We start from the raw sequence: 26,509 nt of genomic DNA, 5'->3' as shown, positions 1-26,509 counted from the left end.
CAAATCCTCAGCAATCTAAAACAATACCCCATAATGACAAAGGGAAAACAGGTTTAAAGACATTTTTGCAAATTAACCTTTCTAGGACACACGTTCCGCTAGCGGAACCCCCCCACAACATTCCGCTGAAAAGGCAGCGCGGGAAATTCAAAAATATATTTTTTTAAATATGTAACTTTCACACATTAACAAGTCCAATACAGCAAATGAAAGATAAACATCTTGTTAATCTACCCATCGTTTCCGATTTAAAAAATGCTTTACAGCAAAAACACAACATATGATTATGTTAGATCACCACCAAGTTCAAAAAACACAGCCATTTTCCCAGCCAAAGATAGGAGTAACAAAAACAGAAATAGAGATAAAATGAATCACTAACCTTTGATGATCTTCATCAGATGACACTCGTAGGACATCATGTTACACAATACATGTATTTTTTGTTCGATAATGTGCATATTTATATCCAAAAATCTTAGTTTACATTGGCGCCATGTTCAGAAATGCCTCCAAAATATCCAGAGAAATTGCAGAGCCACGTCAAATAATAGAAATACTCATCATACACTTTGATGAAAGATACATGTTTTACATATAATTAAAGATACACTTGTTCTTAATGCAACCCTGTGTCAGATTTAAAAAAAACTTTACTGAAAAAGCACACCATGCAATAATCTGAGACGGCGCTCAAATATAAATAACATTTCTCCGCCATGTTGGAGTCAACAGAAATACGAAATTACATCATAAATATTCCCTTACCTTTGATTATCTTCATCAGAATGCATTCCCAGGAATCCTAGTTCGACAATAAATTGTTGTTTTGTTCGATAATGTCAATTATTTATGTCCAAATAGCTACTTTTGCTAGTGCGTTTAGTACACATATCCAAACGCTCGTGCAAGTGACGCATAACGTCGGGCGAAAACTTAAAAAAGTTATATCACAGGTCGAATAAACTTGTCAAACTAAGTAGAGAATCAATCTTCAGGATGTTGTTATCATATAAATCCAATAAAGTTCCAACCGGAGCATTCCTTCGTGTCTGTAAAAGTTATGGAACGCAAGGCGATATCATGAGGAATGCGCATGACCAGGAACTGGCAATCTGCCAGACCACTGACTGAAACACCTCCCACCCGGTCCCACATCACAGTATAAACTTCATTCAACGTTCTACAGACTGTTGACATCTAGTGGAAGGCGTAGGAAGTGCAAACAAATCCATATCTTCCTGGGATTTGAATAGGCGATGAGTAGAAAAAACACCAGCCTCAGAATTTCCACTTCCTGTTTGGAAGTTTGCCTGCCATATGAATTCTGTTATACTCACAGACATAATTCAAACAGTTTTAGAAACTTCAGAGTGTTTTCTATCCAATAGTAATAATATGCATATATTAGCATCTGGGACAGAGTAGGAGGCAGTTCACTATGGGCACGCAATTCATCCAAAGTGAAAATGCTGCCTCCTATCCCTAACTGAAACTGAAATATCATATTTACATAAGTATTCAGACCCTTTGCTATGAGACTTGAAATTGAGGTCAGATGCATCCTGTTTCCATTGATCATCCTTGAGATGTTTCTACAACCTGATTGGAGTCCTCGTGTGGTAAATTCAATTGATTAGACATGATTTGGAAAGGCACACACCTGTCTATATAAGGTCCCACATTTGTCAGTGTATGTCACAGCAAAAACCAACCGATGAGGTCGAAGGAATTGTCCGTAGCGCTCCGAGACAGGTTTGTGTCGAGGCACAGATCTGGGGAAGGATACTATAAAATGTCTGCAGCATTGAAGGTCCCCAAGAACACAGTGGCCTCCATCATTCTTAAATGGAAGAGGTTTGGAACCCTCTTCCTAGAGCTGGCCGCCTGCCCAAACTGAGCAATTGGGGGAGAAGGGCCTTGGTCAAGGAGGTGACCAAGATCCCGATGGTCACTCTGACAAAGCACTAGAGTTCCTCTGATGAGATGGAAGAACATTCAAGAAGGACAACCATCTCTGCAGCACTCCACCGTCAGGCCTTTATGGTAGAGTGGCCAGACGGAAGCCACTCCTCAGTAAAAAGGCACATGACAGCCCGCTTGGAGTTTTCCAAAAGGCACTTAAACTCTCAGACCATGAGAAACAAGATCCTCTGGTCTTTTGATACCAAGATGTACTGCCAATCGTCACATCTGGAGGAAACCTGGCATCATCCCTACGGTGAAGCATGGTGGTGGCAGCATCAGGCTGTGGGGATATTTTTCAGCGGCAGGGACTGGGAGACTAGTCAGGATCAAGGCAAAGATGAACAGAGCAAAGTACAGAGAGAGATCTTTGATGAAAACCTGCTCCAGAGCATTCGGCACCTCAGACTGGGGCGAAGGTTCAACTACCAACAGGACAACAACCCTAAGCACACAGCCAAGACAATGCAGGAGTGGCTTCGGAACAAGTCTCTGAATGTCCTTGAGTAGCCCAGCCAGAGCCGAGACTTGAACCCAATCGAACATCTCTGCAGAGACCTGAAAATAGTTGTGCAGCAACGCTCCCCATCTAACCTGACAGAGCTTGAGAGGACCTGCAGAGAATTATGTGAGAAACTCCACAAATACAGGTGTGCCAAGCTTGTAGCGTCATACCCATTTAGACTTGAAGCTGTAAAGCTGCCAAAGGTGCTTCAACAAAGTATTGAGTTAAGGGTCTGAATACTTATGTAAATGTGATATTTCCATTTTATTTTAAATTAGCAAAAATCCTTTGCCATTATGGTATTGTGTGTAGATTGATGAGGATTTTATTTGTTTAATCCATTTTAGAATAAGGCTGTAACGTAACAAAGTGTTGAAAAAGTAATGGGGTCTGAATACTTTCCGAAGGCACTTTATATACTCTTAGTGTGAATAGAAAGACCTTGGAATTTTGGTTTGAATAAAAGTTGCTTTATTTGTTGTAATAAACCATCAAGGGCTATTCACATAAAGTCAAATGGAAAGAGAAAATCACACTAACAGAGGGTGTAGATTTCTACTATGTACAGTTGATGTTTGTAGAGGCAACAGAATGAATAAAAGACAAACCAAAAATAAACTACATGGATCTACCTGTCTCCATATTTATATCCTACGTTTGGATTATAAGGCGAAAGGGAAGTGAAGCTGTGAAGTTAAATTCTTTTTTACTAAAGTCTCTCTCTCTGATTAATACTGTTTCACAGTGCCTGACACTTCATTGATACCTACTACAGGAAATATGTATACTTGTTCTTCCTGTTAGCCACAATGGACCTTTTCTAAACCGAATTCTCTAGTTCTGACTTCTTATTTATTATTCAGTTTTTTTTATTTTTACCCCTTTTTCTCCCCAATTTCGGGATATCCAAATTGGTAGTTACAGTCTTGTCCCATCGCTGCAACTCCTGTGCGGACTCGGGAGAGGCTAAGGTCGAGAGCCATGCGTCCTCCGAAACACGACCCTGTCAAGCCGCACTGCTTCTTGACACACTACTTGCTTAACCCGGAAGACAGTCGTATCAATGTGTCGGAGGAAACATCGTACAACTGGCGTCTGAAGTCAGCATGCATGCGCCTGGCCCGCCACAAGGAGTTGCTAGAGCGTAATGGGACAAGGGCATCCCGGCCGGCCAAACCCTCCCCTAACCCGGACAACGCTGGGCCAATTGTACGCCACCTCATGGGTCTCCCGGTCATGGCCGGATGTGACACAGCCTGGGATTGAACCCGGGTCTGTAGTGACGCCTCAAGCACTGCGATGCAATGGCTTAGACTGCGGCACCACTCTGGAGGCCTAGTTCTGACTTCTGAGACAGCGATAGACGTGAATTCTAAATGACAAAGATATCTGTTACAGTGACTTAAAAACAACACTGATGACACTAGTGGAATGATTGTTGCCAATTTTGTAACGTGTTCATTCTAGAGAGTAAAAGCAAAAAAAAGCAAGACATATTGTGAAAAATAACAGGCAAACCAAACTAAACAAATTCATATGCTGATTATCATATAATGTTTACCATAGCATGTTCAATAGCTGGGTGCTTCATCAGAAAGGGGAGGAGAAAGAAATGGCAGATGGTAAAGTCAACAAAGCGCTCTAGAAAACACCAATAAAATGCCTGATATGTGTATACATCCCTTTGTAAGGTAGCTGTCAACGCATAGATTTGGCCTTCATTCAAAATGATACCAATAACACAAATCAAAATTGAGTGGAAATTTAATTTGAGAGATAAAATAAAAGCTCCACTAAATAAAAAGCAATGAAAAGCTGAATTTAGTATCTAACAGAAACAAATGAAGAATATAAAAAATGAAGACTACCTTTTGAAGAGTCACGCTACCGGTCAAAAGTTTTAGATCACTTACTCATTCAAGGTTTTTCCTTATTTTACTATTCTCTACATTGTAGAATAATAGTGAAGACATTAAAACTATGAAATAACACATATGGAGTTAGTATAGAAGACAGAGTCAGCATATTAAATAGCCATACAATGTGCAGTCAGTGTAGGATGATTTGATAAATACATTTGATTTGATGTAGGATCTTAATTTGGGGTGCCAGCTGCTCTGGCACCCCAATGGTGGAACAAACTCCCTCACGACGCCAGGACAGCGGAGTCAATCACCACCTTCCGGAGACACCTGAAACCCCACCTCTTCAAGGAATACCTAGGGTAAAGCAATCCTTCTGCCCCCCCCCCCCCCCCCCCCCCCTTAAAAGATTTAGATGCACTATTGTAAAGTGGCTGTTCCACTGGATGTCATAAGGTGAATGCACCAATTTGTAAGTCGCTCTGGATAAGAGCGTCTGCTAAATGACTTAAATGTAAATGTAAATGAGATAGTTTGCTACAACAAGAAAATTATCCTGCAGAAATGGAAATGTGAATTATTATGTGGATTATAATTAATGTAGGGTTTGATAGATTTTTTGTGAGGGAAAATAACAGTGGGAACTTCAAAAGCCTTTTTAAACCTCAAATACACTACACGTTAAAAACATCCTGCATTGCAGGAAAGTTCTCCTGCAACAGGGTGATCAAATTAAGATCCTACACCTGTAGACAGGTTTCAAATCAAATCAAAGTTTATTTGTCACGTGCGCTGAATACAACAGGTAGACCTTACAGTGAAATGCTTACTCACAGGTTCTAACCAATAGTGCAAAAAAGGTATTAGGTGAACAATAGGTAGGTAAAGAAATAAAACAACAGTAAAAAGACAGGCTATATAGAGTAGCGAGGCTATAAAAGTAGCGAGGCTACATACAGACACCGGTTAGTCAGGCTGATTGAGGTAGTTTGTACATGTAGATATGGTTAAAGTGACTATGCATATATGATGAACAGAGAGTAGCAGTAGTGTAAAAGAGGGGTTGGGGGGTGGTGGGACACAATGCAATGTGCGGGAGCACTGGTTGGTCGGTCCAATTGAGGTAGTATGTACGTGAATGTATAGTTAAAGTGACTATGCATATATGATAAACAGAGAGTAGCAGCAGCGTAAAAAGAGGGTTTGGGGGGGGGGGGGGGGGCACACAATGTAAATAGTCCGGGTAGCCATTTGATTACCTGTTCAGGAGTCTTATGGCTTGGGGGTAAAAACTGTTGAGAAGCCTTTTTGTCCTAGACTTGGCACTCTTGTACCACTTGCCATGCGTTAGTAGAGAGAACAGTCTATGACTGGAGTGGCTTGGGTCTTTGACAATTTTTAGGGCCTTCCTCTGACACCACCTGGTGTAGAGGTCCTGGATGGCAGGCAGCTTAGCCCCAGTGATGTACTCGGCCGTACGCACTACCCTCTGTAGTGCCTTGCAGTCAGAGGCCGAGCAATTGCCGTACCAGGCAGTGATGCAACAGGTCAGGATGCTCTCCATGTTGCAGCTGTAGAACCTTTTGAGGATCTCAGGACCCATGCCAAATCTTTTTTTGTTTCCTGGAATAGGCTTTGTCGTGCCCTCTTCACGACGGTCTTGGTGTGTTTGGACCATTCTAGTTTGTTCTTGATGTGGACACCAAGGAACTTGAAGCTCTCAACCTGCTCCACTACAGACCCGTCGATGAGAATGGGGGCGTGCTCGGTCCTCCTTTTCCTGTAGTCCACAATAATCTCCTTAGTCTTGGCTACATTGAGGGATAGGTTGTTATTCTGGCACCACACGGCCAGGTCTCTGACCTCCTCCCTATAGGCTGTCTCGTCGTTGTCTGTGATCAGGCCTACCACTGCTGTGTCGTCTGCAAACTCGGTGTTGGAGTCGTGCCTGGCCATGCAGTCGTGGGTGAACAGGGAGTACAGGAGGGGACTGTGCACGCACCCCTGTGGAGCTCCAGTGTTGAGGATCAGCGTGGCAGATGTGTTGCTACCTACCCTCACCACCTGGGGGTGACCCGTCAGGAAGTACAGGATCCAGTTGCAGAGAGAGGTGTTTAGTCCCAGAGTCCTCAGTTTAGTGATGAGCTTTGAGGGCACTATGGTGTTGAACGCTGAGCTGTAGTCAATGAATAGCATTCTCATATAGGTGTTCCTTTTGTCCAGGTGGGAAAAGGCAGTGTGGAGTGCAATAGAGATTGTATCATCTGTGGATCTGTTGGGGCGGTATGCAAATTGGAGTGGGTCTAGGGTTTCTGGGATGATGGTGTTGATGTGAGCCACTTCATGGCTACAGACGTGAGTGCTATGGGTTGGTAGTCATTTAGGCAGGTTGCCTTTGTGTTCTTGGGCACAGGGACTATGTTGGTCTGCTTGAAACTTGCTGGTATTACAGACTCAATCAGGGAAATGTTGAAAATGTCAGTGAAGACACCTGCCAGTTTGTCAGCACATGCCCGGAGCACACGTCCTGGTAATCCGTCTGGCCCCGCAGCCTTGTGTATGTTGACCTGTTTAAAGGTCTTACTCATGTCGGCTATGGAGAGCGTGATCACACATCGTCCGGAACAGCTGATGCATGCCTCAGTGTTGCTTGCCTCGAAGCGAGCATAGAAGTGATTTAGCTGGTCTGGTATGCTCATGTCACTGGGCAGCTCACAGCTGTGCTTCCCTTTGTAGTCTGTAATAGTTTGCAACCCCTGCCACATAAGACAATCGTCGGAGCCGGTATAGTATGATTCAATCTTAGCCCTGTATTGACGCTTTGCCTGTTTGATGGTTCGTCGCAGGGCATAGCAGGATTTCTTGTAAGCTTCCAGGTTAGAGTCCCGCACCTTGAAAGCGGTGCGGAGTGGTCTACTCCTCAATGCCATCAGAAGAATTCCGGAACATGTTCCAGTCTGTGACAGCAAAACAGTCCTGTAGTTTAGCATCTGCTTCAGCTGACCACTTTTTTATAGACCGAGTCACTTGTGCTGCCTGCTTTAATTTTTGCTTGTAAGCAGGAATCGGGAGGATAGAGTTGTGGTCCGATTTACCAAATGGAGGGCGAGAGAGAGCTTTGTACGCGTCTCTGTGTGTGGAGTACAGGTGATCTAGAATTGTTAGCCCTCTGGTTGCACATTTAACATGCTGATAGAGATTTGGTAAAACTGATTTAAGTTTCCCTGCATTAAAGTCTCCGGCCACTAGGAGCGCCGCCTCTGGGTGAGTGGTTTCTTGTTTGTTTATTTCCTTATCCAGCTGACTGAGTGCGGTCTCAGTGCCAGCATCTTTCTGTGGTGGTAAATAAACAGCCACAAAAAGTATAGCTGAAAACTCTCTAGGCAAGTAGTGTGGCCTGCAATTTATCACAATATACTCTACTTCAGGCGAGCAAAATCTAGAGACTTCCTTAGATTTCGTACACCAGCTGTTGTTTACAAATATGCACAGACCGCCCCCCCTCGTCTTACCGGACTGTGCTGTTCTATCTTGCCGGTGCAACGTGTATCCTGCTAGCTGAATATCCATGTTGTCATTCAGCCACGATTCCATGAAACATAGGATATTACAGTTTTTGATGTCCCGTTGGTAAGATATTCATGATCGTACCTCGTCTAATTTATTGTCCAATGATTGCACGTTGGTGAGTAGTATTGACGGTAACAGCAGCTTTCCCAGTCGCCTTCTCCGGGTCCTGACCAGGCATCCGGCTCTTTGTCCTCTGTACCTGCATCGCTTCCTCTTGCAAATAACGGAGATGTCGGTCCTGTCGGGTGTTTGGAGAATGTCTTGTGCGTCGTCTTTTTTGTAGAAGAAATCTTTGTCCAATCCGAGGTGAGTGATCGCTGTTCTGATATGCAGAAGCTCTTTTTTTGCCATAAGATACGGTGGCAGAAACATGATGTACAAAATAAGTTACAAATAATGCATGGGAGGGGAAAGCAGGCAGGACCAGGGTTAAGTAGGAGAGCATGGCACTGACTGAACCTGACAGGGTGTAAAGAAATACATGGCTGTATTCTTTAAAAGATAAAAGGTTTTTTATAATTCAACCCTAGAGGATAGGTCTGATCTAGCTAAATATGGACCACTCATCAGCTATATCCTTAGCTCGTAAAAATTGGTAGTATCCTTCCTCAGGATAAATTCACTGACAGCATTATACGCATTAAGGTAAAGTAAAATATATTATGTTAAAAACATGGAATTATAAAAGCAACTTCAATACATGAACAAATCATATTGGTTACTAGTAGGGTTATACTGTGGAGACTCAATGACTCAATGAGACTGACTCAGAAATCAATCAACACATTCCAAGTCAATTCAGCCACAACAATATACACCTCAACACTAGTCACACAGGGAGGAACATCACACTGCATCAACATGTTTCACCTGAAAAAATGTTGAGACAGACAAAAATGTGTCTGATTCATTTTACTCTGAACTGAATTGAAAAGAACAAGATTGTGTATCGACTGCCGTAGAAAATAAGAATGGATTACTACAGAATATGTGAGGCACATTTACTCAACGTACCCTAAAGACTTTCACACTTGGGGTATGAGTCACTGGAGTTTGGCTTGGGACTGATAAAGATAAATTGAGGGCTAAATCAGAAAAGGGTAGCCTAAAACATCTTTGTTTTTCAGTCCTGAGGGATAAATTAACACAGTGAATATAATTCAATCACAAAATGACATTATAACTGGTCTCCCTTGGATGCCCATGATGGATATGCATTCACAACAACTGGAAGCTAAATAATGTTAGTATCACACCCTCTTCAAATAGAAAATGTAAATCTTCCTGTAATAATGCTAGATCTACTGCTGAGCGCAGGAAGAAGAACAGAGAGGGGGTGTACAGTACTGTACCTGGCGCAGGTTGCGTGTGATGCGCACTTCGTGCCAGGCATTGTCGTTGAACTTGCCGTTGGTGGGCTCCACCAGGGCCTCGAAGGCCCCTGAGCCCAGGTTAATGACCAGCCACACAGCGCCGCTCCTCAGGGATAGGTTGACATAGTCAGCTGACTTCCCGGTGTGGAGGAGGAGGCCGTTCCTCTGCAGCGTGCGGAAGGACAGAGTGATCTCGTCCAGTTTGCTCTGGATGGGCATCTGAGATAAGTCATAGCTGAAGAACTCGTTGCCTTTGTAGGTGGCAACCGACTCCTCTTTTGCTGTGGTGAGAGATGGAGAGAAGGCTGTCATAATCAAAAGCTATTTGTCACATGCGTAGAATACAGCAGGTGTAGACCTTACCGTGAAATGCTAACTAACAAGCCCTTAACCAACAATGCAGTTCAAGAATGATAACAATAGCTGATGTTTCAGAAATTATCACAGCTATTGTTATTATCAGCTATTGTTATCACAACCATTGATATCGTCAGCTAGTGTTATCGTCAGCTAGAGTTACCGACAGCTAGAGTTAGACAGCTAGAGTTATCGACAGCTAGAGTTATCGACAGCTAGCGAGATCGTCAGCTAGCGTTATCGTCAGCTAGCGTTATCGTCAGCTAGCGTTATCGTCAGCTAGCGTTATCGTCAGCTAGCGTTATCGTCATCTAGCGTTATCGTCATCTAGAGAGATATTCAGCTAGAGAGATATTCAGCTAGAGAGATCATCAGCTAGAGAGATCATCAGCTAGAGAGATATTCAGCTAGCGAGATATTCAGCTAGCGAGATATTCAGCTAGCGAGATATTCAGCTAGCGAGATATTCAGCTAGCGAGATATTCAGCTAGCGAGATATTCAGCTAGCGAGATATTCAGCTAGCGAGATATTCAGCTAGCGAGATATTCAGCTAGCGAGATATTCAGCTAGCGAGATATTCAGCTAGCGAGATATTCAGCTAGCGAGATCGTCAGCTAGCGAGATCGTCAGCTAGCGAGATCGTCAGCTAGCGAGATCGTCAGCTAGCGAGATCGTCAGCTAGGGAGATCGTCAGCTAGCGAGATCGTCAGCTAGCGAGATCGTCAGCTAGAGAGATCGTCAGCTAGAGAGATCGTCAGCTAGAGAGATCGTCAGCTAGAGAGATCGTCAGCTAGCGAGATCGTCAGCTAGCGAGATCGTCAGCTAGCGAGATCGTCAGCTAGTGTTATCGTCAGCTAGCGAGATCGTCAGCTAGGGAGATCGTCAGCTAGGGAGATCGTCAGCTAGCGAGATCGTCAGCTAGTGTTATCGTCAGCTGGTGTTATCGTCAGCTAGCGAGATCGTCAGCTAGGGAGATCGTCAGCTAGCGAGATCGTCAGCTAGCGAGATCGTCAGCTAGCGAGATCGTCAGCTAGCGAGATTGTCAGCTAGCGAGATCGTCAGCTAGCGAGATCGTCAGCTAGCGAGATCGTCATCTAGAGTTATCGTCAGCTAGCAAGATCATCAGCTAGAGTTATCGTCATCTAGAGTTTTTGTCAGCTAGCGAGATCGTCAGCTAGCGAGATCGTCAGCTAGGGAGATCGTCAGCTAGGGAGATCGTCAGCTAGCGAGATCGTCAGCTAGTGTTATCGTCAGCTAGTGTTATCGTCAGCTAGCAAAATCATCAGCTAGGGAGATCGTCAGCTAGCGAGATCGTCAGCTAGCGAGATCGTCAGCTAGCGAGATCGTCAGCTAGCGAGATCGTCAGCTAGCGAGATCGTCATCTAGAGTTATCGTCATCTAGAGTTATCGTCAGCTAGAGTTATCGTCAGCTAGAGTTATCGTCATCTAGAGTTTTCGTCAGCTAGCGAGATCGTCAGCTAGCGAGATCGTCAGCTAGCGAGATCGTCAGCTAGCGAGATCGTCAGCTAGAGTTATCGTCAGCTAGCGAGATCGTCAGCTAGCATTATCGTCAGCTAGCATTATCGTCAGCTAGCGTTATCGTCAGCTAGAGAGATATTCAGCTAGAGAGATATTCAGCTAGAGAGATATTCAGCTAGAGAGATATTCAGCTAGAGAGATATTCAGCTAGAGAGATCGTCAGCTAGCGTTATCGTCAGCTAGAGTTATCGTCAGCTAGAGATATTCAGCTAGAGAGATATTCAGCTAGAGAGATCGTCATCTATCGTTATCGTCATCTATCGTTATCGTCAGCTAGAGTTATCGTCAGCTAGAGATATTCAGCTAGAGAGATATTCAGCTAGAGAGATCGTCATCTAGCGTTATCGTCAGCTAGAGAGATATTCAGCTAGAGAGATCGTCAGCTAGAGAGATCGTCAGCTAGAGAGATATTCAGCTAGAGAGATATTCAGCTAGAGAGATATTCAGCTAGAGAGATATTCAGCTAACGAGATATTCAGCTAGCGAGATCGTCAGCTAGCGAGATCGTCAGCTAGAGTTATCGTCAGCTAGAGTTATCGTCAGCTAGAGTTATCGTCAGCTAGTGTTATCGTCAGCAAGAGTTATCGTCAGCTAGAGTTATCGTCAGCTAGAGTTATCGTCAGCTAGAGTTATCGTCAGCTAGTGTTATCGTCAGCAAGAGTTATCGTCAGCTAGTGTTATCGTCAGCTAGTGTTATCGTCAGCTAGAGTTATCGTCAGCTAGAGTTATCGTCAGCTAGTGTTATCGTCAGCTAGTGTTATCGTCAGCTAGTGTTATCGTCAGCTAGTGTTATCGTCAGCTAGTGTTATCGTCAGCTAGTGTTATCGTCAGCTAGTGTTATCGTCAGCTAGAGAGATCGTCAGCTAGAGTTATCGTCAGCTAGAGAGATCGTCAGCTAGAGTTATCGTCAGCTAGTGTTATCGTCAGCTATTTTATTTTCATTTTAATTAACCTTTAAATCTTCTTGAGGGTAGGGGGCAGCATTTTCACTTTCGGGAAAAATAGCATGCCAAAATTAAACTGCTTGCTACTCATCCCCAGAATATAAGATATGCATATTATTAGTAGATTTGGATAGAAAACACTCGTTTCTGAAACTGTTTGAATCATGTCTGAGAGAATAACAGAATTTATGTAGCAGGCAAAACCCTGAGGACAAACCATTCAGAATATGTATTCTTTTGATGTCACTGTCTTTCTTTCAATTAGTTTTTTTAGAGACACCAGATTTCTAATGGACTTGCTTGCAGTTCCTACCGCTTCCACTGGATGTCACCAGTCCTTGGAAATCGGTTGAGGTTATTCCTTTGTGTAGTGAAGAAGTAGGGCTATCGTAAATGAGGGTCACATGAAGTAAATTTTTTGAGAGAGTCACGTTACGAAAAAAGTCGCGTCAGTTTGTTTTCTTTTTGTATTGAACACAGGTCATCCCGTCTTCAAATTGATCGATTAATAACGTTTAAAAATACCTAACGTTGTATTACCAAAGTAGTTTGAAATGTTTTGGTAAAGTTTACATGTAACTTTTGATATATTTTGTAGTGAAGTGGCGAAAGTTGGAAGCTGTGTTTTTCTGGATGAAACGGTCCAAATAAATTGACATTTTGGATATATATCCACGGAATTAATCGAACAAAAGGACCATTTGTGATGTTTATGGGACATATTGGAGTGCCAACAAAAGAATTTCGTCAAAGGTAAGGCATGATTTATATTTTATTTCTGCGTTTTGTGTCATGCTTGCAGTGTTGAATTATGCTACTCTCTTTGTTTAATGTTGTGCTATCATCAGATAATAGCATCTTATGCTTTCGCCGAAAAACTTTTTTGAAATCTGACATGTTGGCTGGATTCACAACGAGTGTAGCTTTAATTTGGTATCTTACATGTGTGATTTAATGAAAGTTTGATTTGTATATCATGTTATTTGAATATGGCACGCTGTATTTTCCCTGACGTTTGCGTCCCACCTGCCCCAGAGAAGTTAATCAGGAAAGTCCCACTGAGACTATGTAGCCCTAATACTTTTCATAATTAATAAAGTGTATTAAACTGTCGAACAGTTTTGTTATATTTCAGTCTTCTGTGATGTATATAACGTGTAATATTGGCATGGAACAAGTGTCTTCTTTTTTAAACTCATAACCATGTGTGTGAGGGGTATACTTTTGTTTCCAAGTAGATTTGTTTAAGACTACCAAGAATCAATATGTGAGACCCTGATTTAGCCAACTGCAGTGAAAGACTAACAAGGGAGAACCTGGCCAAGAAGGCAGCAGGAGTCAATACAACATTATAACAATGTAAAACATACATTGTACTGTTCAAGCTTCTTGAAATGGAGCTTTGAATACTGTCATTACAGGTTAATAATATATATATATATATATATATTCTTTAATGTATATTTCTCCCAATTATGACACAAAAATGGATGGGTGAACATATCAAAGAACCACTCAACAAAGATATCATCACCATCATATCCATCATATCACCATAATATCTGCCAAACATTTTCCTTACACATATTTAAAAGTTCTTATTAAATTCCTTGAATTTCCTTCAGGGGAAAACTGACTACTGTAGCTTTTCCATGGACAACGGGGATGAGATATTAATGATGCATCTGACACACATGGCAGCACTATCACCTTCCTGGGTCCTACAGATGTCTAGGGATATATCTAACCACCGTTCTTAAGCAAATTTGCTCAATTACAGGTATTTTCTTTAACCTTTATTTAACTAGGCAAGTCAGTTAAGAACAAATTCTTATTTTACAATGACGGCCTACCCCAGCCAAACCCTCCCCTAACCCGGACAACGGTGGGCCAATTGTGCGCCGTCCTATGGGACTCCAGATCACGGATGGTTGTGATACAGCCCGGGATCGAACCAGGGTCTGTAGTGACGCTTCTAGCACTGAGATGCAGTGTCTTAGACTGCTGCGTCACTCGGGAGCACATCCTATCAAGTTATGGTTGGGTGCAATCAGATGCAATGTTGCTTTTCAAATTCACCATCTGATGAAATGTAAAACATTCCTGCACGTGGATGTCCTACAGACTATCAAGTGGAAAATTACATTAATTTGATCACTTGAGAGAATCCATCAAGCATGAAGCCTACGAATGTCATTTGGAATCTAGATGATTTGTGCAGGATTCAATCAAGCAGAGGCCAGCTCTTACCTTGAATACTCTAACTCCCAGATAACGCTCTTCTTCAGATCTAATGTACACTGCTCAAAAAAATAAAGGGAACACTAAAATAACACATCCTAGATCTGAATGAATTAAATATTCTTATTAAATACTTTTTTCTTTATATAGTTGAATGTGCTGACAACAAAATCACACAAAAATGATCAATGGAAATCAAATTTATCAACCCATGGAGGTCTGGATTTGGAGTCACACTCAAAATTAAAATGGAAAACCACACTACAGACTGATCCAACTTTGATGTAATGTCCTTAAAACAAGTCAAAATGAGGCTCAGTAGTGTGTGTGGCCTCCACGTGCCTGTATGACCTCCCTACAACGCCTGGGCATGCTCCTGATGAGGTGGCGGATGGTCTCCTGAGGCATCTCCTCCCAGACCTGGACTAAAGCACCCGCCAACTCCTGGACAGTCTGTGGTGCAACGTGGCGTTGGTGGATGGAGCGAGACATGATGTCCCAGATGTGCTCAATTGGATTCAGGTCTGGGGAACGGGCGGGCCAGTCCATAGCATCAATGCCTTCCTCTTGCAGGAACTGCTGACACACTCCAGCTACATGAGGTCTAGCATTGTCTTGCATTAGGAGGAACCCAGGGCCAAACGCACCAGCATATGGTCTCACAAGGGGTCTGAGGATCTCATCTCGGTACCTAATGGCAGTCAGGCTACCTCTAGCGAGCACATGGAGGGCTGTGCGGCCCCCCAAAGAAATGCCACCCCACACCATGACTGACCCACCGCCAAACCGGTCATGCTGGAGGATGTTGCAGGCAGCAGAACGTTCTCCACGGCGTCTCCAGACTCTGTCACGTCTGTCACATGCTCAGTGTGAACCTGCTTTCATCTGTGAAGAGCACAGGGCGCCAGTGGCGAATTTGTCAATCTTGGTGTTCTCTGGCAAATGCCAAACGTCCTGCACGGTGTTGGGCTGTAAGCACAACCCCCACCTGTGGACGTCGGGCCCTCATACCACCCTCATAGAGTCTGTTTCTGACCGTTTGAGCAGACACATGCACATTTGTGGCCTGCTGGAGGTCATTTTGCAGGGCTCTGGCAGTGCTCCTCCTGCTCAAAGGCGGAGGTAGCGGTCCTGCTGCTGGGTTGTTGCCCTCCTATGGCCTCCTCCACGTCTCCTGATGTACTGGCCTGTCTCCTGGTAACGCCTCCATGCTCTGGACACTACGCTGACAGACACAGCAAACCTTCTTGCCACAGCTCCCATTGATGTGCCATACTGGATGAGCTGCACTACCTGAGCCACTTGTGTGGGTTGTAGACTCCGTCTCATGCTACCACTAGAGTGAAAGCACCGCCAGCATTCAAAAGTAACCAAAACATCAGCCAGGAAGCATAGGAACTGAGAAGTGGTCTGTGGTCACCACCTGCAGAACCACTCCTTTATTGGGGGTGTCTTGCTAATTGCCTATAATTTCCAACTGTTGTCTATTCCATTTGCACAACGGCATGTGAAATTTATTGTCAATCAGTGTTGCTTCCTAAGTGGACAGTTTGATTTCACAGAAGTATGATTGACTTGGAGTTACTTTGTGTTGTTTAAGTGTTCCCTTTATTTTTTTGAGCAGTGTATGATTCAGTCAACTGCTGCTGCTATTTACAGCAAAGCTGAACCCACATTTAACTGCCACACAGCGCAATGAAAATGAGAGCTGCTCATTGTCTTAATGTCTCTCTACCATCAAAGTGAATAACGTCTTAAGGTTGTGTCATGACGTTGCCCTCTTTGGGTACAGCGAGCACATCCCCCTCTCTCTGTCTCCTACAACCAGGCTGCTCTGGTCAGAGAGGTCATAAATTCCTGGAGGAGATTATCTCCTCATGGCCACAGTCTAGAGAGAGAGAGGGAGTTTTCATAGAGAGAACAAAGGAATTTCTTCCACTTCACAGAACTTGAGGTCCGAACAACATTTATGTTCTGGAGAAGGTATGAAAGATCGGTGAAGAATCCAGCGACGAACTGGTCCGTTTGGTACAATTTTGTGAAACTCATGGGAGACAATACGGCAACATTACCATAACGTTGTTTATATAATAGCCTCAGTTATGAGGCTTACATCTAATTGTTGTATAAGATGAATGTGTGAGGATGATACTGTTTGTGAAATTGTGTAATGTGATTTTGGACTGTTTAATGAAGGAAACTCCAATTCCCTAAAAAGTTTCACTAAGTCATTGGCACGACTCCAGGGGGCCAGACAGGACCTGGCTTCATGAGACATTCTGAATAAAACCCCCACCTGGGTTTTCTATCACCAGACCGAGCTTACCTCAATTACGAGATGGCTAAAGTTTGCTGTCCAGCTTACCACGAGAGGGCCAAGGTTTGAGTAGAGACCATAAACCTGAGTATAAGCTAAGGTTTGAGTAGATGGCTGAATCTTTTAACCATACCACGTGGTTAAAATCTTAGACTACCGATACCGACAGAATAAGACTAAGACTAATAAGTCTTTGATATTAATTACTAGTCTGCAGCTAGGAATTCGGTATCATTGAACGCGAAGATCGACAACCGCCGAAACATCTGTCCTATAACGACATGAATGAAGGTCACTTTGAACTATCCATTCTAACCACGACAGAGGGCGGACAGACTCTCCAACAGAAACAAACTTTTCAACAGAGATCCCGACGACACACTGAGCGTAAATATATATGTTGATTGCAATTGTTCCTTAATGAGTGAGCGTTCATGTGCAAAGGATTAGCATTTCATTTGTTATAATTATCACTCTGTCTAACAAGCCGCCATACCGGTTTAGCCCACTAGTGCACATCCCCCTATCATTTATTTGTAAACATATCTATTTTGTTTGTTTGTGAGATGCATTTCTGTGAATTACTTAGTCAGTAAATAAATGATTTTAAGACAATTGATGTATGGATGACTCATAGTGAAGACTGGGTTGGTGCAGATAACCAACAATTTACGACGTTTGGAATGAGACTAACGTGAGGTAAATAATAATGAATTAATCAGAAGACTAAGTGATCAGATATTAAAATATCTGAAAGTTATATTAGGAAAAGTATAACTTTGTAATCTGAATATTTTCCTTGGTGCCCCGACTTCCTAGTTAATTACAGTTAAATAATTAATCAGTTTAATGGCGTAATAATAAGAACAGAGAGTTATTTGATAAGTCTTCAGTTTTAATGATGCCAAAGACATGACAGTTGGCATCCACATACAAGCCTTCATCTATATCTATCAGAACATAGTCCAAGGCAACAACTTTTGTCTTCGGATTAGCCTTCTCTGGCTCTCGTCGGTCTTCTCATTTGACACGTTGTAAGGATCGTACTTCTATCTCCGTCTCCCATCCTACTTGTCGCCTGCTAAAGTCTGGTGACCCCATGTGACAAGAGGCATTTAATTAGCACTACACAGCATCTGAGGAACAGTACCACAGACAACTACGCATGGGTGGCCTCTGCTACAATTCATCATTCTGTCTCACTACCATCCCCCTCCCCCCTACTCTCTATCCCCCTACACCCCTCCCTCCCTTTCAGTCTGTATCTGTCTATATCCCCTCCTACACAGTCCTTTGAGAGAGAGAAAGACGACAGAGAGAGACGATAGAGAGAGAAGATAGAGAGACAAGAGAGAGAAAGAGACGATAGAGAGAGACAAGATAGAGATACGATATAGAGAGAGAGACAACAGAGAGAGAGACGACAGAGAGAGAGACGATAGAGAAAGAGAGAGAGACTATAGAGAAAGAGAGACGATAGAGAGAGAGAGACGATAGAGAGAGAGAGACGATAGAGAGAGAGATACGATAGAGGATAGAGAGAGACGATATACAGAGAGCGACGATCTAGAGAGAGAGACAATAGGGAGTGAAAGAGACAATAGAGAGAGATGATAGAGAGAGGATAGAGAGAGACAAGAGGGAGAGAGACGATAGAGAGACGAGAGAGGATAGAGAGAGACGAGAGGGAGAGAGACAATAGAGAGATGAGAGAGAAGATAGACAATAGATAGATGATAGAGACGATGGAGAGAGAGAGACGGTACAGGGAGAGAGAGACGATAGAGGGGAGAGAGAGAGGTGAGAGAGAGAGACGATAGAGAAAGAGACAAGAGAGAGAGATACAATAGAGAAACGATAGACACAGAGACGATAGAGAGACAATAGAGAGAGACAAAAGAGAGACGATAGAGAGAGAGAGACGATAGAGAGACAATAGAGAGAGAGACGATAGACAGAGAGAAGATATAGAGACGATAGAAAGAGGATAGAGAGAGAGATGATAGAGAGACGATATAGAGAGGCGATAGAGAGAGACGATAGAGAGATCGAGACGATAGACGATAGATAGAGAGACGATAGAGAGAGACGACAGAGAGAGAGACTATAGAGAGATGACAGAGACTATAGAGATACGACAGAGAGAGAGACGACAGAGATGATAGAGAGAGAGAGAAGATAGAGAGAGAGACTATAGAGATACGATAGAGAGAGAAGATAGAGAGAGATACGATAGAGAGAGAGCCTATAGAGATACGATAGAGAGAGAGATACCATAGAGAGAGAGACTATAGAGATACGATAGAGAGAGAGACTATAGAGATATGACAGAGAGAGAGACGACAGAGAGAGAGAGACTATAGAGGTACAACAGAGAGAGAGACTATAGAGAGACGACAGAGAGAGACTATAGAGAGACGGCAGAGAGAGACTATAGAGAGACGGCAGAGAGAGAGACTATAGAGGTACGACAGAGAGAGAGACTATAGAGAGATGACAGAGAGAGAGACTATAGAGAGACGGCAGAGAGAGAGACTATAAAGATACGATAGAGAGAGAGACGACAGACGACAGAGAGAGAGACTATATAGAGACGACAGAGAGAGAGACTATAGAGAGAGAGACTATAGAGAGACGACAGAGAGAGAGACGACAGAGAGAGAGACTATAGAGATACGACAGAGAGAGAGACTATAGAGACGACAGAGAGAGAGACTATAGAGAGATGACAGAGAGAGAGACTATAGAGAGACTATAGAGAGAGAGACTATAGAGATACGATAGAGAGAGAGACGACAGAGAGAGAGACTATAGAGATACGACAGAGAGAGAGACTATATAGAGACGACAGAGAGAGAGACTATAGAGAGAGAGACTATAGAGAGAGAGACTATAGAGAGACGACAGAGAGAGACGACAGAGAGAGAGACTATAGAGAGACTATAGAGAGAGAGACTATAGAGATACGATAGAGAGAGAGACGACAGAGAGAGAGACTATAGAGATACGACAGAGAGAGAGACTATATAGAGACGACAGAGAGAGAGACTATAGAGAGAGAGACTATAGAGAGAGAGACTATAGAGAGACGACAGAGAGAGACGACAGAGAGAAAGACTATAGAGAGACGACAGAGAGAGAGGCGACAGAGAGAGAGAGACGACAGAGAGAGAGACTATATAGAGACGACAGAGAGAGAGACTATAGAGAGACGACAGAGAGAGAGACTATAGAGATACGACAGAGAAAGAGACTATAGAGATACGACAGAGAGAGAGACTATATAGAGACGACAGAGAGAGAGACTATAGAGAGACGACAGAGGAGAGACTATAGAGAGACGACAGAGAGAAAGACTATAGAGAGATGACAGAGAGAGAGAGACTATAGCGAGACGACAGAGAGACGACAGAGAGAGAGAGACTATAGAGATACGACAGAGAAAGAGACGACAGAGAGACGACAGAGAGAGAGATGACAGAGAGAGAGAGAGACTATAGAGAGAGACTATAGTGAGATACGGTATAGAGAGAGACTATAGAGATACGATATAGAGAGAGACTATAGAGATACAGACGATAGAGAGAGACAATAGAGAGAGGCTATAGAGATACGATAGAGAGAGAGACTATAGAGATATGATAGAGAGAGAGACTATAGAGAGAGAGACAATAGAGAGACGATAGAGAGAGACTATAGAGATACGATAGAGAGAGAGACTATAGAGATACGATAGAGAGAGAGATGATAGAGAGAGAAGATAGAGATAGAGACTATAGAGAGAGAGAGACTAGAGAGAGAGACGATAGAGAGAGAGGCTATAGAGATACGACAGAGAGAGATACCATAGAGAGAGAGACTATAGAGATACGATAGAGAGAGAGATGATAGAGAGAGAAGATAGAGATAGAGACTATAGAGAGAGAGACTAGAGAGAGAGACGATAGAGAGAGAGGCTATAGAGATACGACAGAGAGAGAGACGACAGAGAGAGACACTATAGAGATACGATAGAGAGAGAAGATAGAGAGAGAGACTATGGCCTACAGCACATGGCCTACATCAGAACCTGGACCTGCTAGAGCAGTACTGCCAGACCTGGGCCCTGGCAGGTCTGCTCTACCACCGCCGGCTCACCTCTCGCTACATAAGTGGGCCCAAATCAAATCAAATGTATTTATATTGCCCTTCTTACATCAGCTGATATGTCAAAGTGCTGTACAGAAACCCAGCCTAAAACACCAAACAGCAAGCAATGCAGGTGAAGAAGCACGGTGGCTAGGAAAAACTCCCTAGAAAGGTCAAAACCTAGGAAGAAACCTAGAAAGGAACCAGGCTATGAGGGGTGGCTAGTCCTCGAGGACCCCCTACGCCCTTCCCTCCGCCTTGTCCCTTTTCGGGCAAGCATGTCGCTTTTGGCCAACATCCCCACAGTCAAAACGCTGTTGACTACCCGTACTAGCATAAGCCATATACAGTCTGTTGTCATACTTGACTTTAAACGATAACTCCTAAGTCTGCTCCAGTGAGTCCAAAAACATAAACACCTGTCGCCGAAACGACATAACCTGTTTCAGAGCCGGGTGTTTGCAACCCAACGGGACAATCTTAATTGAACTTGCAAACTTCCCAAACCGCAAAAATTCGCACTCCAATAGCTCATTAAACGGCGCCACATTCTAAATCATTACCCTTGCTGACGTAGAAAAAAGCGGCGTAACTTGAATAAACATAAGAAGTACACCTTTAAGAAGTACACCATGCTCAACCATACGATCAACAAGACTCTCTTCTTTAAGAAGTACACCATGCTCAACCATACAATCAACAAGACTCTCTTCTTTAAGAAGTACTCTGTGCTCAACCATACGATCAACAAGACTCTCTTCTTTAAGAAGTACACCGTGCTCAACCATACAATCAACAAGGTGCTCTTCTTTAAGAAGTACACCATGCTCAACCATACGATCTACAAGACACTCTTCTTTAAGAAGTACACCATGCTCAACCATATGAACAACAAGACACTCTTCTTTAAGAAGTACACCATGCTCAACCATACAATCAACAAGACTCTCTTCTTTAAGAAGTACACCATGCTCAACCATATGAACAACAAGACTTTCTTTAAGAAGTACGCCAGGCTCAACCATACGATCTACAAGACACTCTTCTTTAAGAAGTACACCATGCTCAACCATACGATCAACAAGACACTCTGCTTTAAGAAGTACACCATGCTCAACCATACGATCAACAAGACTCTCTTCTTTAAGAAGTACACCATGCTCAACCATACGATCAACAAGACTCTCTTCTTTAAGAAGGACACCATGCTCAACCATACGATCTACAAGACTCTCTTCTTTAAGAAGTACACCCTGCTCAACCATACGATCAACAAGACTCTCTTCTTTAAGAAGGACACCATGCTCAACCATACAATCAACAAGACTCTCTTCTTTAAGAAGTACGCCATGCTCAACCATACGATCAACAAGACTCTCTTCTTTAAGAAGGACACCATGCTCAACCATACGATCAACAAGACTCTCTTCTTTAAGAAGTACACCATGCTCAACCATATGATCAACAAGACTTTCTTTAAGAAGTACACCGTGCTCAACAAGACGCTCTTCTTGAAGAAAAACCACCACCGTTTTATTAATCCGCGATGCATAAGCAACATTCTAATAGCCTACCTTCTCTCCTACGGCAACCAGAAACTTCATAGTGACAGTAGCTTCAGTAACACACCTAAAGCCGTGCCGAAGTGACAGAGATGGCGTCCCCATGTGGGTCGTCATCCCTGCCAAAGCCAGGGAAATTCCAACAAGAAAAACAAACAAAATAAATTAAATAAATCATCACCGTAATCATGCATAGAAAAAGAAAAACCACCAAGAAAAGTAAAACAAGTAGGGAAAAACAGGCGATCTAACTCCAGACAACACTCGCTCATACAACTCCCAGCATGCACCACTTTATGGAACTTCTGTGAGTGTAATTTTCACTGTTCATTTTTATTGTTTATTTCACTTTTGTATATTATCTACTTCACTTGCTTTGGCAATGTTAACATATTTTCCCCATGCCAATAAAGCCCCTTGAATTGAATTTAAGTGAGAGACGATAGAAAGAGAGAGACGATAGAGAGAGAGAGAATAGAGATAGACGATAGCGAGAGAGAGGCGATTGAGAGAGAGACGATAGAGACGAAAGAGAGAGACGATAGAGAGACGATAGAGAGAGAGACGGACATAGAGCGAGAGAGTGTGAGATGGAGGGAGGGAGATAGATGAGAGAGACGATAGAGACGACAGAGGGAGAGACGATAGAGAGAGACGATGGAGAGGATAGAGATAGACGATATAGAGAAAAAAATACCATAGGAGACTAGACTTCATCTAGGCCCAGGAAACAGGCCCTATACAGGGCATTTGTTCAGACCCCTTGACTTATTCCACATTTTGTTGCGTTGCAGCCTTATTCTAAGATGGATTAAATGTTTGTTTTCTTCCCCCTCATCATTCTACACATAATAGCCATATGATGTTGACGTCGATTTAGGAAGCACCCCGCACATCTGATTCAGCTGAATTCAGTTGTACAACTGACTAGGTATCTCCCCCCCCGTTCCTTTCCCATAATGACAATGCAAAAACCTGTAATAGAGAGAGGCGATAGAGAGAGAGAGATGAGAGAGACGATAGAGACAGAGACAATAGAGAGAGAGCAAGATAATGAGAAATATCTTAGAAAGTATCTAATTACATTGTCTTATTTTAGGAACACAATATCATATAATAAAGACAGGAGCTCTGTGAAGATACTCCCACACACATAATCCTAATGGAATTCCTTCAATTCTACTGTACAATCCACAGAGTTTATGTGTCTACTGTGCGATCCACACAGCTTATGTGTCTACGGGTGGAATCTCTTCAGGTCTGCTGTGCGATCCACACAGCTTGTGTGTCTACGGGTGGAATCTATTCAGTTCTACTGTGCGATCCACACAGCTTATGTGTCTACGGGTGGAATCTCTTCAGGTCTACTGTGCGATCCACACAGCTTATGTGTCTACGGGTGGAATCTATTCAGTTCTACTGTGCGATCCACACAGCTTATGTGTCTACGGGTGGAATCTATTCAGTTCTACTGTGCGATCCACACAGCTTATGTGTCTACGGGTGGAATCTCTTCAGGTCTACTGTGCGATCCACACAGCTTATGTGTCTACGGGTGGAATCTCTTCAGTTCTACTGTGCGAGCCACACAGCTTATGTGTCTACGGGCGGAATCTCTTCAGGTCTACTGTGCGAGCCACACAGCTTATGTGTCTACGGGCGGCCTTTCAACCCCAGTGGTCTTACACTGGCAACATGAGCTCACGGAATTACGGAGCAGGTATGTCTATCAACAAACAAATAGTCAGCAGAACATCAAATATATTTTTCAGCTGCGAGTGCACTGATCTCATATACATGAGTGGAGAGTAGTACACTCTCCTCCTCCATCCCTCTCCTCTTTGTATGTGGCAAGGGAATCCCTGAGACTGAACTCCTTTCCCTATCCAGATTTGTAACTCAGCCTACTTTACAGAAGCTCATTCAAGACAGTTCACGCTAGTTCAAGTCATCTGTTTATTCCCCAAACAGTAAATAAAGTGCTAATATTGATGATATTGTATCACCATGAGAATCCACTGTACTGTGCAATAGCCCCCGTCTTCCTCCAGGTAAGTTCCATCATGTGCGGAGGCCAGCGGCCCAACAGATCTGTCTCTGTGCAGTGTCTCCGTCAGTGCTCGGGCCTGATATAATGTGGCTGGTCCCTAAAGTGCATGGCATTGCATGACAGACACAGCTGTGTTCCTATGAGACAGCTCTCACAATCCCGATCTGGGGGAGCTGACTGGAATCTCACATGACAACAGGGAGAGAGGGCATACAACAGCGCAGACAACTCAGAAAAACGTTTAAATAGAGTGAGGAATATAGTAATTTGTTTTCCCATATTGCCGAAGGCTAGTGTATGCTGCATCTCAATACTGTCAATCATCTTGGAGTCTCCTCACATTACTGGTAAGAGAGAGAGGCAGCCTTTAACACCTGAAAGACCTGCACTGATATCTATACATCCAGCTGGACGCCGTGACAACCCACAAAGACGGTCACGTACACCTGGTGGAAGGCGCTGGGGGCAGGATAGAGGTCATACATCTAATTCACACAATATGAAATGGGAAAAGAGCTACAGGATAGTTCCATTGTCTTCCACTGACTGTCAGTCTCAAGGGAACTGCTGTGCTTTCCTCATTCAGGTGTATATTGTGCCTTCTCATCCCATGAGGACAGACACCATTAAATGGAAGGAGATGATGTTTTGACATCATATTCTAGCACAACCTTTAATGTTGCAATGCTGAGAAAGAGAGTTAAAACAACGCCTTCAATATGTCAACTACATTTTCACAGTGAACAATGAGGAAAATATTCTTCAGCGGATAAATATCTTGCTTCCTATCTATGTATTATCATACTTTTAGTTATTACTTGAGTTATCTTCTATCAGCCACACATATGAGATTGACGGCTCAGCCGGGCTGGCTAGCACAGACAGCCTCTTCTTAAGGATATAAAAGATACACACTCTGAGACGTGGACCACGCACGACAAAAGAGTAGGATTTCCAAAAATCACAGTGTCATCTTCCCTTGTTGAAAACAATTATAGGCACACTCTAGCTCAGACAGAACAGGTACATCTCAGCCATGGTGACAAGCTGATTTGAGTGTCCACCATACAAAACTTAAGCAACCAGATATTACACAATACATCTGTACATAATATGGCAACCAGGAAACATTTACTATCACGGTAACCCAAACTGTAGCAACACCCTCGTTACAGTATCTAGTGAAGCATGCCTTCCTAATTTATAACATCCACATGGGAGTGAACCTCAGGGTCTCCTGAACCCCACTGTGAGGACGTCTCATTGTGCTCATTTTAGAGTCCATCCCCACCATCTGATCCCACTGAGACTTTCACCACTAGGAAAGAAAAAAGAGACACTTCAACAATGACGGAGATGAGCAAAGCCTTGAAAATGTACCCTACACAAATGCACTCGTAGGTCAAATGAGAGATCACTTCCAGCCCACGCAAACACATATAGCAGCTGAATCGCGCCAACATGTTGGTAAATTTTCTTTTGTAGATGGTGTTAGTTAAAATATGCTGAAGAAGATGAAATGATGGAGTAGGAGAAAGCCCTCTCAGGGGTTGAGATGGAGGATGGAGGTTTGAGTTACCTCTACGTGGTTTAACAGCATAGAGGTTTGAGTTACCTCTACGTGGTTTAACCGGATAGAGGTTTGAGTTACCTCTACGTGGTTTAACCGGATAGAGGCTTGAGTTATCTCTACGTGGTTTAACCGGATAGAGGCTTGAGTTACCTCTACGTGGTTTGACAGGATAGAGGTTTGAGTTACATCTACGTGGTTTGACAGGATGGAGGTTTGAGTTAGCTCTACGTGGTTTAACAGGATGGAGGTTTGAGTTACCTCTACGTGGTTTAACAGGATAGAGGTTGGAGTTAGCTCTACGTGGTTTGACAGGATGGAGGTTTGAGTTACCTCTACGTGGTTTAACCGGATAGAGGTTTGAGTTACCTCTACGTGGTTTAACCGGATAGAGGCTTGAGTTACCTCTACGTGGTTTAACCGGATAGAGGCTTGAGTTACCTCTACGTGGTTTAACCGGATAGAGGCTTGAGTTACCTCTACGTGGTTTGACAGGATAGAGGTTTGAGTTACATCTACGTGGTT

The 26,509-nt window shown here is 43.3% G+C and overlaps 1 protein-coding gene across 6 annotated transcripts in view; it reads right to left on the bottom strand.

Annotated features, from left to right (window-relative positions):
- The window catches only part of LOC129863443 (neurexin-2-like), a 301,564-nt gene that overhangs the window by 213,118 nt on the left and 61,937 nt on the right, over positions 1–26,509 (bottom strand). For all 6 annotated transcript variants that reach the window (XM_055935439.1, XM_055935443.1, XM_055935440.1 and 3 more), the window contains one exon: positions 9,255–9,556. In XM_055935439.1, the coding sequence (XP_055791414.1) occupies positions 9,255–9,556 (302 nt within the window). The remainder of the gene's footprint in view (positions 1–9,254; positions 9,557–26,509) is intronic.

Source organism: Salvelinus fontinalis, chromosome 10 (genome assembly GCF_029448725.1).
Source record: "Salvelinus fontinalis isolate EN_2023a chromosome 10, ASM2944872v1, whole genome shotgun sequence".
In the NCBI taxonomy this organism is placed as follows: domain Eukaryota; kingdom Metazoa; phylum Chordata; class Actinopteri; order Salmoniformes; family Salmonidae; genus Salvelinus; species Salvelinus fontinalis.
The sequence above is the reverse complement of the archived record's forward strand: the minus strand, read 5'-3'. Positions and strand labels throughout refer to the sequence as shown.